Raw genomic sequence first — 14,373 nt, forward strand, 5'->3', positions numbered from 1 at the left:
TATTTAGTCTGTTGACTTCTGTCCTTTCTCTGGGGTCTCTTGTTCGGGTCCAGCGTCTTCGTGCCTGGTTCTTGAGGAATTTCAGGTCCTGGATGAGTGGCGGCAGTGTGCTGTATTTATCTTCTTCAAATATAACTGTTGTCGATGCCTGCGTGTGCGCCTTTTGGATTTTGCTGGTGAGGGAGCAGATGGCTTCCTCTATCTGTTGTTCGGAGGTTAGTTCGATGGTGGGGTTGGTGTTGTTGTTCAGCCACCTCTCGAACTGGTCCCAGTTGACTGTTGTTGTACGGCGAGGTCGGGGTGGTTGCAGGGCGTTGCCGATGTGTCCCGTGACTGGGAGGTGGTCAGAGGTTAGTTTGTTATGGACTTGGAGGTTGAGTTCTGGGTCTAAGTTTTTGACTATGCAGATATCCAGTACGTCTGGCCGTTGGCGACTATTGAAAGGTATGTGTGTGATGTCTTCCGGTGCGGTGACGACTGCTTGTAAGCGTCCTTCCAGTTGCTGGAGGTGAACTCCTCTGTTGTTGTTTCTTCGCGAGTTCCAGGCCTCGTTTTTGGCGTTGAGGTCGCCACACAGGAGAACTCGGTCGTGGGTATCGAATATTTGCGTTAGGTCCTGTTCGTCGTAATTCACACTTGGGCTGAGATATGCAGCTACAACTGCGATTTTTCCCTGTGTTGTCTCTAGTGTGACTATGGTTGCTTCCAGTGACGTCATCCTTGGAGTTGGTTCTGGATGGTGAGTGATGTCTGCCCTGATGAAGATGGCTGTTCCGCCACCTAATCTGTTGATGCGGTCTGTCCTATGGCAGATCATGTTGCGGAGTTTGTAGCTCTCTCGTTGTTGTAGGTGCGTCTCTGTCACACATAGAATGTCGATTTTGTGCTCTTCTATGAACTCGTTTATTATTTCCTTCTTTTGTTTAAGGCCGTTTGCATTAAAGTTGCAAAATCGGAGGTTTTCCTTCTGTTGCTGTCTATAATCCATGGGATGGTGTGAAAAAGGTCATCACTCCTCCGATGATTGCTGTAATTTTCGACATGATGTCGGTTGCGTTGTTGAAGTTGACGATTGTTGTCGTTATGGTTTGTATGATATTTGACCACTGGAATCGCTCCCATAGGTCTTTGATTTTATTGATGAAGTCTAGGACGGCTCCTATTCCGTTGTTGGTTTGTGTTGTGGTGTCTGGTTGTGGGATATTTGCCCACTGTCTTCGTCCCATCCTGCTTGATTCTGCTGGGGTGGGCATGGCCGTTTGTCTGATACGTTGTGTTGGATTCGTAGTGGTGGCCGTTTGTGGCCTTTTCGCGTTGTATGCGTTGATGGCCTTTTGGAATACTTCGCAGCCTCTGAACGACGCTGGGTGTCCTGTTTTATTGCAATTGGCGCAGTGTGGCGTCGCGTTTTTTGGAAGTGGGCAGTTGAACGCCCTGTGGTCACCGCCACACCTGACACACTTGGTGGGCATCTCACAATAGTTGGCTGAGTGGTAGAAACCTTGGCACCTCTTGCATTGAGGAGGCCCATCTTTGCTTTTATATGCCTCAACTGTCACCTTGGTGTCAAGGACGTATTTAGTGTTGTAGATGGCTTCGTTTTCTGTTTGTTTTTCCATCGTGACACAATAGATGTCCATTTTGCGTAGTTCTTTGGTTTCTTCGTTTCGTTTTTTGTACTGGTGTACATTTGTGGGTTTGAATCCCAAGTCTGTGAGGTCCTGTTGAATTTCTTCCTCTGTTATGGTTTCGGGTAGCCCTTTTAGAACTACTTTTAATTGTTTGTCTTCTGGGGGTTGGTGTGTGTAAAACGGAATCTTTTCTTGTCTGAAAAAGCTGAGTGCTTCTTTTTGGTCTCTGACCGAGCTGAAGTGGTATTTAATTGCTTTTCCTTTGTGAATGGCTCTGATTTGCCCTTCCATCCTTTTTTTCAGCGCCGCATTTAGGGTTAAATAATGCCCTTGGTACTGCACAGTGATTGGCGGTACGCGCGGTCTTTTTGGGACCGCACGTGGTGCTGTTTGGGTATTATGTAGTTCTTGCTGTTGTGATGTTGACGGTTCGCTGGTTGTGGCGCCAGCTGGGTCACGGCTGTCGTGAGACGCACCGAGAGGTTCAAATTTGTTCTTTGTTTCTATTGTGAATGGTTTAGTTGAGTTTCCGTTCACGTTCTCGGATTTTCTGCGTTTTCGTTTGTTCTTCTTGACGAGTTGGAATATTCCGTTACCGTCGTCTTCCAGCTCCATGTCTTCATCACTGGAGAAGGCGGGGGTGTGCGTTGTGCTTTCGGCATCTGATGACTCAGCGTCAGACATTGGGTTGTGGTGATCGCTGATGTGGAGGTGTTTTAAGCGTAATCTGTGGTCGGCGGCCATCTTGTCGTCCTTGTCATGGCGTTCCTGTGGTATGGTTGCCGGCTGGCGATGGTGTGGTTCTCCGTCACGGTGGCGTCGGTGGTGGCTCGACTCAGACCTAGACCTGTCCACGGAATCTGTCTTTGCCCTAATTTTCGATCTCGATCTAGAGGCACGCGGACGTACCCCGCTCGGGGGGACGGCCACCTTTCGGTCGTCCGCCCGATGAGGAGGCCCTGGTCCCTCGTTGTTCCCTGAGCTATCCATTCCCTACAACATCTGGCTAGTCCAGTGTATCTCGCCTAACACTATTTTCGTCCTAGCATAAATGCTTGGCGACAATTTGCTTTTGACGCGCGGCGAAAAACGTTGCAGCCTGAGAAGGTCACAGCGCTCCCTCCGCACGTCCACACAGCAGCGCTGCTCGGAGACCGATGCCTCGCGCCACAGGCCCAGCCAGTGTCGCGGGCGGGCGCGGACGGCCGAGAGAGCGGCCGCCACTCTGCGCGCCGCCGCGCCGCGCCTCCCGCGCTTGCTACCGCCCAACGTCCGACAGCCTGTGCGGAGCAGCCCCACACCTGCGCCACAACCACCCGCGCCTTTCAAACCACCGAGGATGGGGCTACACACAGCCACACCACAGTCGCCAACCAGTCGCCACGGCAGCGCCGCAAACCACGGCCAAACTGCAGCCACCGCGCGCTACAGCCTGGGTCGGCCCGCCGAGAATCGCCGCCCACGCCCAAATGCCGCCCCCACAGCCCCAGCCGGCGACCGGCCACAATGGCCAAACCTTCGGCAAAGGCCCCACACCGTCGCCGCGGCAGCCCGGCCAGCGCGGCCGGCGCCACAGCCACACAAGAGGAGGCGTGCGGCGATGACGGCCGTGCAAACGCACCTCCGCCGCCCCATCGCCCTCCCACCGTTTCCCGATCGGCCCGCAGCCGTCGGGCCACGTCCTCCTCCTCTCGCCCGCCAACATTCACAGCCCTTTCGTTCGTTTCCCAACAATTTCAATTGTGCCCGCCGCAAAAAACGGGCGCCGCCTGCAAAGCAACATGCTCCGCCGGAGCGCCCCTCGCCGCTTACGAGCCAACCCCTCGCCCGAGGCAAACCGAAATCCGCAACTACAGACCAACCCAATCTGCCGTCAGCACACACGACAGCCAACATCACGCGTTACGAGTTAGACATTAGGTTCACACGTCTCGGTTAGGTTCGGTGGACGTGGGTTAGGTTAAGGGCACTTGGGTTAGGTTAAGCATTCAAAACACACGTCAGGCGTCAGAGGTTAGGTTACGTTACGTTACATTAAGGTTAGGTTAGGTTAGGTTAGGGGCACTTGGGTTAGGTTAAGGGTCGGTGTTAGGTTAAGCGTCAAACTTAGGTTAAGCATTCAAACCACACGTCGGGCGTCCGAGGTTAGGTTAGGTTAGGTTAAGGCCACTTGGGTTAGGTTAAGCCTCAAACTTAGGTTAAGCATTCAAACACACGTCGGGCGTCAGGTGGCCGCAGCAGCCGCACCTACCTACCCACCCACCTCACGGCCGGACAGCTTGGCTTACTTGGCGCTGAGGCTGACCTCACCGCACCTCACCTCACGCTACGCAACGCTACACAGGTTCGGTTCGCTCAGCTTAGGCTTAGAGCTTAAGCGCCGAGGTCGGATTACGTTGGTTCACCTTCGGGCGCCACACTTTGGGTGTAAAGGTCGCGTCGGGTCGTCGGCACGCCGCAAAAACAAAAACAAAAGCGAAGCCACAGACAACGCCGACAAACGGGCAGCACGACCACGACCAGATACCGAGACACACGGACCACCCACCGGCCAAAGGGCACCAAACAACAAACCAGAGCACCACGTGTCGACCAGAGCAACCCGCCGCTCACGCGACGTGGCTGGCACCGAAGGGCCGCCGCAACTGCGCTTTCCGCGCCGGGCCGGATGCACGTGCGGCAACACCACCACCGCACACAGCCGCTGTTCAACATCAACCAACAACACGCCGCGGTCGCAGCCTCAACGCCAGCACACGTTTGCACCACCATTCACACGCACCGCACAAACAGCTGTCGCCGACAACACAAACACACCGCAACGACGCCGCCGCCTCTACTTGTGCCGGCCACCCACCCCACCGACGGCGCACCTGTCGCCAGCCGGCAGTCGGCAGTCGGCACGGGAAACGCACACCGCCACTTCGCTCGCGCGCACGCCACCAACCAGTCGTCGTCTCCAAAAACAACAAACAAACATAGGGCAGGCAACAAATCGCCTCGCACGAACCGTCCACAAAACTATCAAAGCACAGCCTCTGGCTAACGGCCACGACGCAGCGGCACGCTGCTCCTTTCCCCGCCCCACTCCATTCACAAAGTCACGCGACACCTTTCCGCCACTACGCGCAGCCGCACCCGACGCCCGTGGCAACGACACAACTACTGCACTATCCACCGTACACACAGCCAGCCAGCCAGCCAGCCAGCCAAAACCACACCAACGACCCAAACACGCACGTGCAACGGCACGCCCCAAACCAGTCAACGTCGACAACCACACGCACGGCTGGAAACAGGCGTCCTTCCACGTTGCCATCAAGCTACACACAAGACACAAGGAACCAACAACAGCACGCCTGCCCGCCCGCCCCACTCTCACGCCGCAAAAAGCACACCGAAACCGCCAAACGCACATTCCCATCGCACTGACACCGACCGGCTCGCTACCACCACACCTCTCGGCAGCCGTTTCGCAGACATGACACGGCGCGACATGACATCACGACCAACTCTCCTTTCCCCGACGCCTTCGGCCGGAGCACAACGCCGCCAATTCGCCACACAGTCACACACACTCACAGTCGACAAGCGCCCGCCCTCCCTGCACGACGCCGCGCAGCAAACGCGCCCGCAAACACATACCCTCTCCTCTCTCTCGGCCGCCCGACGCGCCAACCGCCACACCGCCAGCCACTCGCAATTGTGCACTGCCGCCAGCCACACGTCCAACACGCCGCGCCGCCTCCGGCCACCCGCCAGGGGGCGCTCACGTCCGCGACAACAGCGCGGCCCGCCGGGCCAAACCGAACCGAGCCGCCCGCCGCTGCTCTGCACATCTTCCTGCGCGCATCAACAAAACGAGGCAAGCGAGCACACCCCGTCACAACGCCACATCACGCAAATGCCGTGCCGACCTCTTGTGTCTACCGCCTAAATTGCACTCACCAGCCGCCCCTTCTTCTTCCTATCTATCTATCTGTGCGTCTGTGTCGGTCCGCGCGTGACGCCTCTCAACATCCGCCGTCGCCGTCCCCGTTTCCGCCCCAATGCCATCGTCGCGCCGCCGCCTCCTCCTCCTCCGCCGCCCCTGTCCGGCCCGCACCACACCATACACCGCTGCTTGTCCCGGCCGTTGCCACCAAAGGCGCCTACCGCAAACGCGCCACGCCGCAGCCCCCGTGCGTGCATCTCCGTGCCGACGCTGCCTCTCTGCCCTCCCGCACGCACTCGACCGACCGACATGCACTGCGTCGACGGCCTCGACAACACAGTCTCTGGGCTCCGCACTGCGTGTTCCGGTACGCGCGCTCAAACACCTATGTACTCATTACCAGCGATGGCGAGGCACCACACAATCTCTGACCAGAGAGTTTCTTATCGTCGCTAGTCTGCGCCACACGACACTAGTGGCACGTAGCGGGTCGGCAGGAACAGTTGTCATCTCTATGTGGCGGGTCGGGAGAGGTCGTAGTCAGTCGACGACAGTATTAGCGAGTGGACGATTGTACTGAGCGGGCGGCGGCGTGCTCTTCTCGCGACTCTGGTCTCCGTTCGGGACGATGCATATTGTTATAAAAGGTAAGGTAATGAAGCTGCATTGCGCAAATCTAATAATGTATGTCAATTGTAACTATTTTCTTCACAACAAAATGCCCCAATAATACTTTGTTTCCAAAGTAACTTTTTTTTAAAGGTAAAACCATTCATTTCCATTTAAAGAATATTTCCTCCAACAATCAAAAAATTAAATGTGAGCCGGCATTCATTGCACGAAGCTGTGTACAGGTATCTACAGTTAAGAGCACATATAGATGCAGTTTGTTTCCTCTTTTGCCTTTTTTTTTCATTGACGTAACGATCTTTTGCTCTTTTTTTTTGTTTTTTATTCTGATTTGTACGTAGGCTGTTTGTTTACATTTTTTTTTATTGGTAATGCCACGTAGCGCTCTGTGTGAAAATCACTGCCTGTGCCGTGTGCAGTCAGTGGCCAGTTTGCATTGTTGTCATATGAACCTGCTATAGCTGGATGTGAACAGCGCGTACCGTTGCGCAGTTAGGGGTGAGCCGCCAGCACTGGTGCATGTGAGGAGAGATATGGCGGACTTTTCAAATTACATATATTATGACTTGTGATGATATTAAGGGTAAATACATTGTTTGTTGTTCTCTATTAAAATCTTTACTTTGCTAACTATCCCTATCAGTAGTTAGTGCCCTCCGTAGTTTGAATCTCTTATTTAGCTGGCAGTAGTGGTGCTCGCTGTATTGCCGTACTTCGAGTAATGACGATTTTTGTGAGGTAAGTGATTTCCGAAAGGTGTACTTTAATGTTACTCAGGGCCATTCTTTTGCAGGGATCTTTGATAGTCAGATTGCGTTGCGCTCAAAATATAGTGTGTCACTTTAAGCGCAGTTTTGTATACATTGTTGTTCAAAGGGGGACGTTTCAGAATACAGGGCCGAAGGTCAGCCAGCGCTGCCCTTACAACGTTTATCGGGTTTTCAATTATGTCTCTTGAGATGTTCATGGTTCATTATTTCCATTCATCATATTATCGCGCGTTTCCCATCAATCTTCGTTCGTTCATTTTCTAGGGACGTTAACAACATTCTGGCACATTTTTATCATCATTCACGCACTCACTTACTTACGACTATTTGTGCGGGGAGGTTACACTTGGGTCCATTTCCATTTACATTCAATGTTGATAGACCTTTTTTTTGTTGTTGTTTTGTTGCTGGCAGGTTACAAACGCCTCATTTTATGTTGGTTGCAGCGTTTTTCTCCTTCTTCTAGTGTTTTCCCCGCTCTCACCACCGCCCCCGCCCCTCCCGCATCCGTCGGTCTCACCACGTTCACTGACAGCCGCGTCTGCGGCTACACCACAACACAACAACGGCCCCCTCCCGGCAACCCATTCGTTTTCTCTTCTTTTGCACAAAAACAACGCCGCACGCGCCAGCCGAGCGCAGCGCAAGCCACCCACACCGCGCCCCTCCCCGTCTTTATAGCCCCCGCTTCTTGTTTTCTTCGTTTGCCCCCTCCCATCTCCCGAATGCCATGCCATGCCATGCCAGCAGCGTTACGCGTGCCCCTCCCCTGTCCACACACTACCGCGAAACGAACAGCCTTCCGGGCCACATGCAGGGCACGCCCACCGCCATTCCCGGACGCAATTCTCGAAACAACACACACACACACACAAAATGAACGCACTATCCCCACTTCGCTTCTCTCTCTCTCTCTCTCTCTCTCTCGTCCCTTCCCTTTAACGAAAGACAAACAAACCCCAGTTAACACACTTTCTCGACACCTTCATGTAGGGAGGGAGGGAGGGAGGGAGGGAGGGTGCGTGCGTTGTCTCGACCGTGACGGCAACCATCGACGATCCATTTCCCCCACTGGTAAAACATGTTCACTAACACCTACAGACATCATTCCGTACACACACAATGGCTTTGCACACGAACATAGACGGCACGGGCACTGTCGTACATTCTTCCTCAGAACCATCTCAACGAACGTTACATACACATCCGGGAAAGCAAAGCAAAGCAACGCAACGCAACGCACACAATTCAGCCGTCAAAGGTAACGTTCACCACGGCAGACACTTGCCGCCGCGCCGTTACACGCATTTCAGTGCGGCTACAATACACCTCCGACACGGGAACGTTCCGTTGCTCTACACCGCGTTTCTCCGTTTTGTTTGGTTTTTTTTTCTTTTTTCTCTCTCTCTACTTTTTTTCTTCCCCTCTGTCCTTTCCTCCACCATTCTCTCCTCACGTTCTGCCCAGACATTCGACCGATCACAGAGGTTCACCTTTCGGTAACCGTTCTCAGCGCGACGGTATGACGGGTGTTCAAGACGTACCGTTGCGTGATGCCGGTGTACCGCGCCGATCGACAGTTTCCCAGAGGCGACGGATCGGACCACATCACCGACACACACAAACACGTGTGCGCACATTCGCCAAAGCGACCGTCGTCTTCTAGCGTCGCGCTTACTGTACTGTACTGTACTGCACTGGACTGGACACGCGTGCATGCATCTTCAATGACGACGTCGGTGTGCGTGCGTCGTACGCACAAGCAGACACAGTCAGTCAGACACGACTATCGAAATCAGAGTCGGAGGGAAGGTACATCATCGTGCGTGTCGCCCGTACAATGCAATACACATTGGTGTCTCAATGCGCGTTCATTTAAACGTCACTCACACGCCTCCACGCTGCAGCATTTACAGACACATCTCACCCTCGCCATGTATGGCGTGCAAACCGACCCGAAAAAACGGCCGTCGTTACACACTGACATTCCCAACAATCGCGTTTCGTTTCCATCCGTCACGTAACTAACCGGCACCTCCATCCAAAGGACACATCACCGATCGCACTTCCCCCACCTCGCAGACAGGTAACACCAACGAGTTGTGCGCACGTGCCTCCATTCCACGTCACACCGTGGCCGTACCCCGCAACACGCGACGCGCCCCCATCAATCAAATTCATCGCATCGGCCACCCCACCCCGTCGCGTCGCAACCAAAGCGGTAGCTATTGCCGCCGTCCACCCACTCACACACAAAACAACAACAACAACAATTCCGCCCTTCCCGCAAAGGCCATTTGGTGGCCCTGAAAAGGGCCGTTTTTGCCGCTCTCGCAACGGAGGAGCCTTCTCTCCTTCCATTCCAGAGCCACCTCCTTACTTGGAGCTCGTGTACTTGGTCACCGCCTTCGTGCCCTCGCTCACGGCGTGCTTGGCCAGCTCGCCAGGCAGCAACAGCCGCACAGCGGTCTGGATCTCGCGGGACGTGATGGTCGAGCGCTTGTTGTAGTGCGCCAGGCGGGACGCCTCGGCCGCGATGCGCTCGAAAATGTCGTTCACGAAGCTGTTCATGATGCTCATCGCCTTCGACGAGATGCCCGTGTCAGGGTGCACCTGCTTCAGCACCTTGTAGATGTAGATGGCATAGCTCTCCTTCCTCTTGCGCTTCTTCTTCTTGTCGCCCTTCGAAATGTTCTTCTGAGCCTTGCCAGCCTTCTTGGCGGCCTTCCCGCTAGTCTTGGGCGGCATCTCAAACAAGAACGTGAACGTACGGCAGCAACACCAGTAGCAAGCGCTCCGCTCTAGTCAGCGTCTCCCCACACAGTGGCACCCAGCGCGCCCCGCCGCCGCACCTTTACCAGCTCGCCCCGTTGCGGCCGCCGACCAATGGGCCGCGAGCGCAACCGGCCGCCGCACCCGAGAGCATAAAGGACCCCCACCCCTGGCGGCGCCGCCACTCCGCTGCTCGACTCGCTGCGGCTCGCACCGTCCTTCGTCTCGTCTCGTTTTCACACCACAGCCCATCGCCATGTCCGGACGCGGAAAGGGAGGCAAAGTCAAGGGCAAGTCAAAGTCCCGCTCCAGCAGGGCCGGGCTCCAGTTCCCGGTCGGCAGAATCCACCGCCTCCTGCGCAAGGGAAACTACGCCGAGCGCGTCGGCGCCGGGGCGCCCGTCTACCTCGCCGCCGTCATGGAGTACCTCGCGGCTGAGGTGCTCGAGCTGGCCGGAAACGCGGCCCGCGACAACAAGAAGACGCGCATCATCCCGCGCCACCTGCAGCTTGCCATCCGCAACGACGAGGAGCTCAACAAGCTCCTGTCGGGCGTCACCATCGCACAGGGTGGTGTCCTGCCCAACATCCAGGCCGTCCTGCTGCCAAAGAAGACCGAGAAGAAGGCCTAAACAGAGAGGCCAGGCAATCGGCACGCGGACCCGCCGCCCAGCAGCGCTGCGTGCTCCCCTGCACGCAACGCGCTTTGCCGGCCCGGCTCACAACAATCGGCCCTTTTCAGGGCCACCACACAAACCTACGTCCAAAGCAAAATTGCAGTCGTCCTCGCCGCACTTTACTTTAACTTCACTTCCACAGCCGCCGCCGGCAACAAGACCATACCAACTGCTACGATTGCAGGGGGGAGAAATTCTGCGAGGTACCTCGGTGTCACGCCTGACATCCAAGTGTCACATAGGGGAACTTGGCACAAACGCTCACGCCAGGATGCAGATCCTGTACCCTGTTCCCTCGACCCCGCAACAGGCGTAGCGATACTGGAATATGCGCGCCCTGTATGGGGCTGTGCAGCCAGATCGACGATGCATCGCCTACAGAAGGGTCCAAAGCAGAGCGCTCTACGACGGGCCTTACACGTCCCCGCGGCAGACCTGCATAGAACCACTCACAACACGATTCCGCGCCCTGGCACAAGCGTTCTACGCCACCGCGCGGAAGTCAGAAAATGACTGTTACGTCTTGACCCTTGGGCGATATGAACACCACAGGGACAGATGTGCAAGACCCGAGAGTCGCTGCTCCAGCAGTAGCACAGACAGAACACATAATCACTCTCAACAAACAGCAACGTCCGAAAACAAGCACAGTACCGAAGATAAGAACAACACACAGAAAAGAGGAGCAAATGTCCACAGGCGACAATAACCTCCACCAACTCCCCCTCTAACGGTAAGAGGACTAAAAGAGAGAAGAACAAGAAGAGCCGCCGCCATCTTGTCGTCCACAGCCCGTGTGGCCCAACACACACACACACACACACACACACACACACCTTGTTTTGTTTCGTTTGCCTCAAGCACCTCCACGCACGCACAGTCGCCTTCCAAACGACAAGACAACGACAGCAATAATGACCACTGCGAGAGGAGCGTGTCGACACACCGCCCTCCACTCCCGCGCGCCCCAAACAAACGAAACAGCTGATCCGGCCGCCTATCGGCACGCCTTGCCTCGGCAACTCCAACGCCGCCGCAAACACACACAGCCAAACCGCGCAAATATTCACCGCCTCTCGCACAACAACAACAACAACAACAACAACACACAGCCCGGCATCTCCATCGATCGATAAACAAAGCAAACACAAAACGCCCTCTCTCGCACACACAGCCACAAGACCCGCTTCCTTTCCTTTCTCCCAGTCACGTCACGTCAGTCAAACGAAAACGAAATGAAGAATGAAAGAAAGAAGGCAGGCAGGCAGGCAGGCAGGCAACACACGCAGCAACAACACAGACTCTTTCGCACTTTTCAATTTCCGAACAGTGTGGTGGCCCTGAAAAGGGCCGTTTTCGTCTCTCCCACGGCCGCGGGAAGGCCAACGCGGCACAGCACACCGGCTGCGACGCGCCTAACCGCCGAAACCGTACAGGGTGCGCCCCTGCCTCTTCAGGGCGTACACCACGTCCATGGCCGTCACAGTCTTGCGCTTGGCGTGCTCAGTGTACGTCACCGCGTCGCGGATCACGTTCTCCAGGAACACCTTCAGCACTCCGCGGGTCTCCTCGTAGATCAGACCAGAGATGCGCTTCACGCCGCCCCTGCGAGCCAGGCGGCGGATCGCGGGCTTCGTGATGCCCTGGATGTTGTCGCGCAACACCTTGCGGTGCCGCTTGGCGCCACCCTTGCCGAGCCCCTTTCCTCCCTTGCCGCGGCCAGTCATCTCTTCTAAATCCTCAAAAAAGCTCAGGCAAGCAAAACGTCTGCTGCAGCGGCTGGCTCCTCACCCGGCGCTAGCGAGTCGGCTACGGTCTGCGCCCAGCGCACGCGCCAGCCCCCCTATATAGACTCTGGCCCGCCCTCCCCCCACCACGCGCAACCGAGGGCATATAAGCGCACCACGGTGGCTGGCGCGCGCCCATTCGAGTTCGTGATGGCGAGCAAGGAGGACGTATGTGACGCGCGCGCGGCCGCGGCAGCTGCCGCCGCCGCGCCGGAGCTGTCTGATCGCCGTCCGGCGGCGCCCGCGCCGTCGGCGGCCCCATTGGACGCTCCCCCTATGACGACCCGGCAACCCCAGGCGGACCACGAGAATATGACGACCCCGCGAGACCCGGACGATGAGATGGACTACTCTACGGACCCTCCCCGTGAAGACTGCGCTACCGGCGCCCCGCAGCGGGTGCTTCAGCGCAAGCGATCGGCTGTCACGTCAGCCAGTGATGACCAACACACTTCTGGTACGAGTGACGCTGGCTTCAAGAAGCCGCCGCCTAAGAAGAGGGCGGCTCCACGACGGCGCACCCCTGTTGCCCCTGTACCTACTGCTAATCCGTACGACGCCCTAGCGGATGGCGCCGACTCTGAAGATGCCGACGAGCCTCCACCGGCGACCGCCGACGATGCTACACGTCGTTCCGGCCCTAAGCTGCCACCGATTGTCATCGACTACCCTGACGATTACATGACGCTTCGGGACTGGCTTCAGGCCAACCTGAAGAATGCTTTTACCGCCAAACACTGCGGCGAAGACCGTCTGAAGCTGACTGTCGCCACCACTGAAGATTACGTTGCTGTTATGGACATGGTTGGTGCACGTGGTATACCGAACTACACCTTCCCCACCGTGCGTCCCAAAGTTCTCAAGGTTGCCATGAGAGGCATACCGCTGAAGATGAAGGCAGACGCCTTTAAGGATGGCCTTATCACTATGGGTTTCGCGCCTACTGCTACCACGCGAATGAAGATGCCTGGTACTCAGCGACCCATCCCTTTGATGGAGATCGTGTTGCCTGACACACCTGATAACAGGCAAATTTACCAAGTCACCCGGTTTTATGACCTTTCGGTGACTGTCGAGAAGCTACGCGCACGGAAGGGCCTCGTTCAATGCTACAATTGCCAGGAGCCAGGCCACACTTCCCGCCTGTGTCGCATGCGGCCCCGTTGTGTCAAGTGTGGCGAGGGTCACCTCAGTCAGCAGTGTACCCGGACCCGGGACGAACCGGCCACCTGTGCCCTGTGCAAGCGGGCTCATCCTGCCAGCTACCGCGGTTGCGCTGTTCACAAGGCAGCCAGCCGCCGCCAGCGTGGACTACCTCCCTTGCGGGAGACGTCCCGCTCCGATAGTCGACAGCTGCGGCGCCGAGCTGCGCCACCGCCTGCTACTCCTTCGCGCCAACCCGCCCAGCGGCGCCTGCTTGCTGCTCGGGCAGACCTTGGCTACGCCGACGTCCTTCAGGGCCGGACGACGCCTCCTCCTGCCCCTGCTGTCCAGCCTCCGCGACGCCCTGACGACGGGCCTGCTCCTCCTGCTGCAGCTGATGATTTCATCGCGGTCCTCAAAGAAGTTCAGGCCACCCTTGTGGCTGTCTCCGCCGCACTGGCCCAGCTGCCGGCCGCCATCACTGCTGCAGTCCATGCAGCCCTCCGAAGTTTCCCCACCGCCACGGCGTCCACATCCACTGGCCATGGCTCGCAACCTTAGGCGCCACCAGAACTTCACGGCTGTCACGTGGAACGCGAATGGCCTCTTCCCAGCGCTTCTTGAATTCCGGCAGTTTCTCCAGGACTACAGCGTTGATGTGTGTCTCCTCACCGAGACGCACCTCAAGCCTGGCCTTCGAGCGAACGCCCCGAATTACGTCTGCTATCGCGACGACAGGCTGACGGCTGGCGGTGGCACGGCCATCTACGTCAAGCGGACACTCCGGCACTACCGAGTCCCTCTGCCACGTCTGGACTCCTGTGAAGCCACGGCCGTTGCAGTGGAGACGTCCCTTGGCACGGTCATCTTTCTCTCCGTGTACCGGCCGCCACGTGGCCACCTCACCATCCACGATGCTGACGCTCTCCTCCGTGCTGGGGACAAGATCTTCCTCGCTGGGGACCTTAATGCCAAGCACCAGCTCTGGAATTCTCGGACGCTGAACGTCAGTGGGAGGCGGCTCTATCAT

At 56.8% G+C, this 14,373-nt stretch overlaps 1 protein-coding gene across 1 annotated transcript; it reads left to right on the top strand.

Annotated features, from left to right (window-relative positions):
* Nucleotides 1-12,476: 12,476 nt before the first annotated feature.
* On the top strand, nt 12,477-13,904 carry LOC126119048 (uncharacterized). The gene is made up of 2 exons (XM_049915055.1): nt 12,477-13,170; nt 13,492-13,904. The coding sequence occupies exons 1-2, from the start codon at nt 12,477-12,479 to the stop codon at nt 13,902-13,904; spliced, it is 1,107 nt and encodes a 368-aa protein (XP_049771012.1).
* Nucleotides 13,905-14,373: the final 469 nt, after the last annotated feature.

Source organism: Schistocerca cancellata, unplaced genomic scaffold (assembly GCF_023864275.1).
Source record: "Schistocerca cancellata isolate TAMUIC-IGC-003103 unplaced genomic scaffold, iqSchCanc2.1 HiC_scaffold_358, whole genome shotgun sequence".
Classification (NCBI taxonomy): domain Eukaryota; kingdom Metazoa; phylum Arthropoda; class Insecta; order Orthoptera; family Acrididae; genus Schistocerca; species Schistocerca cancellata.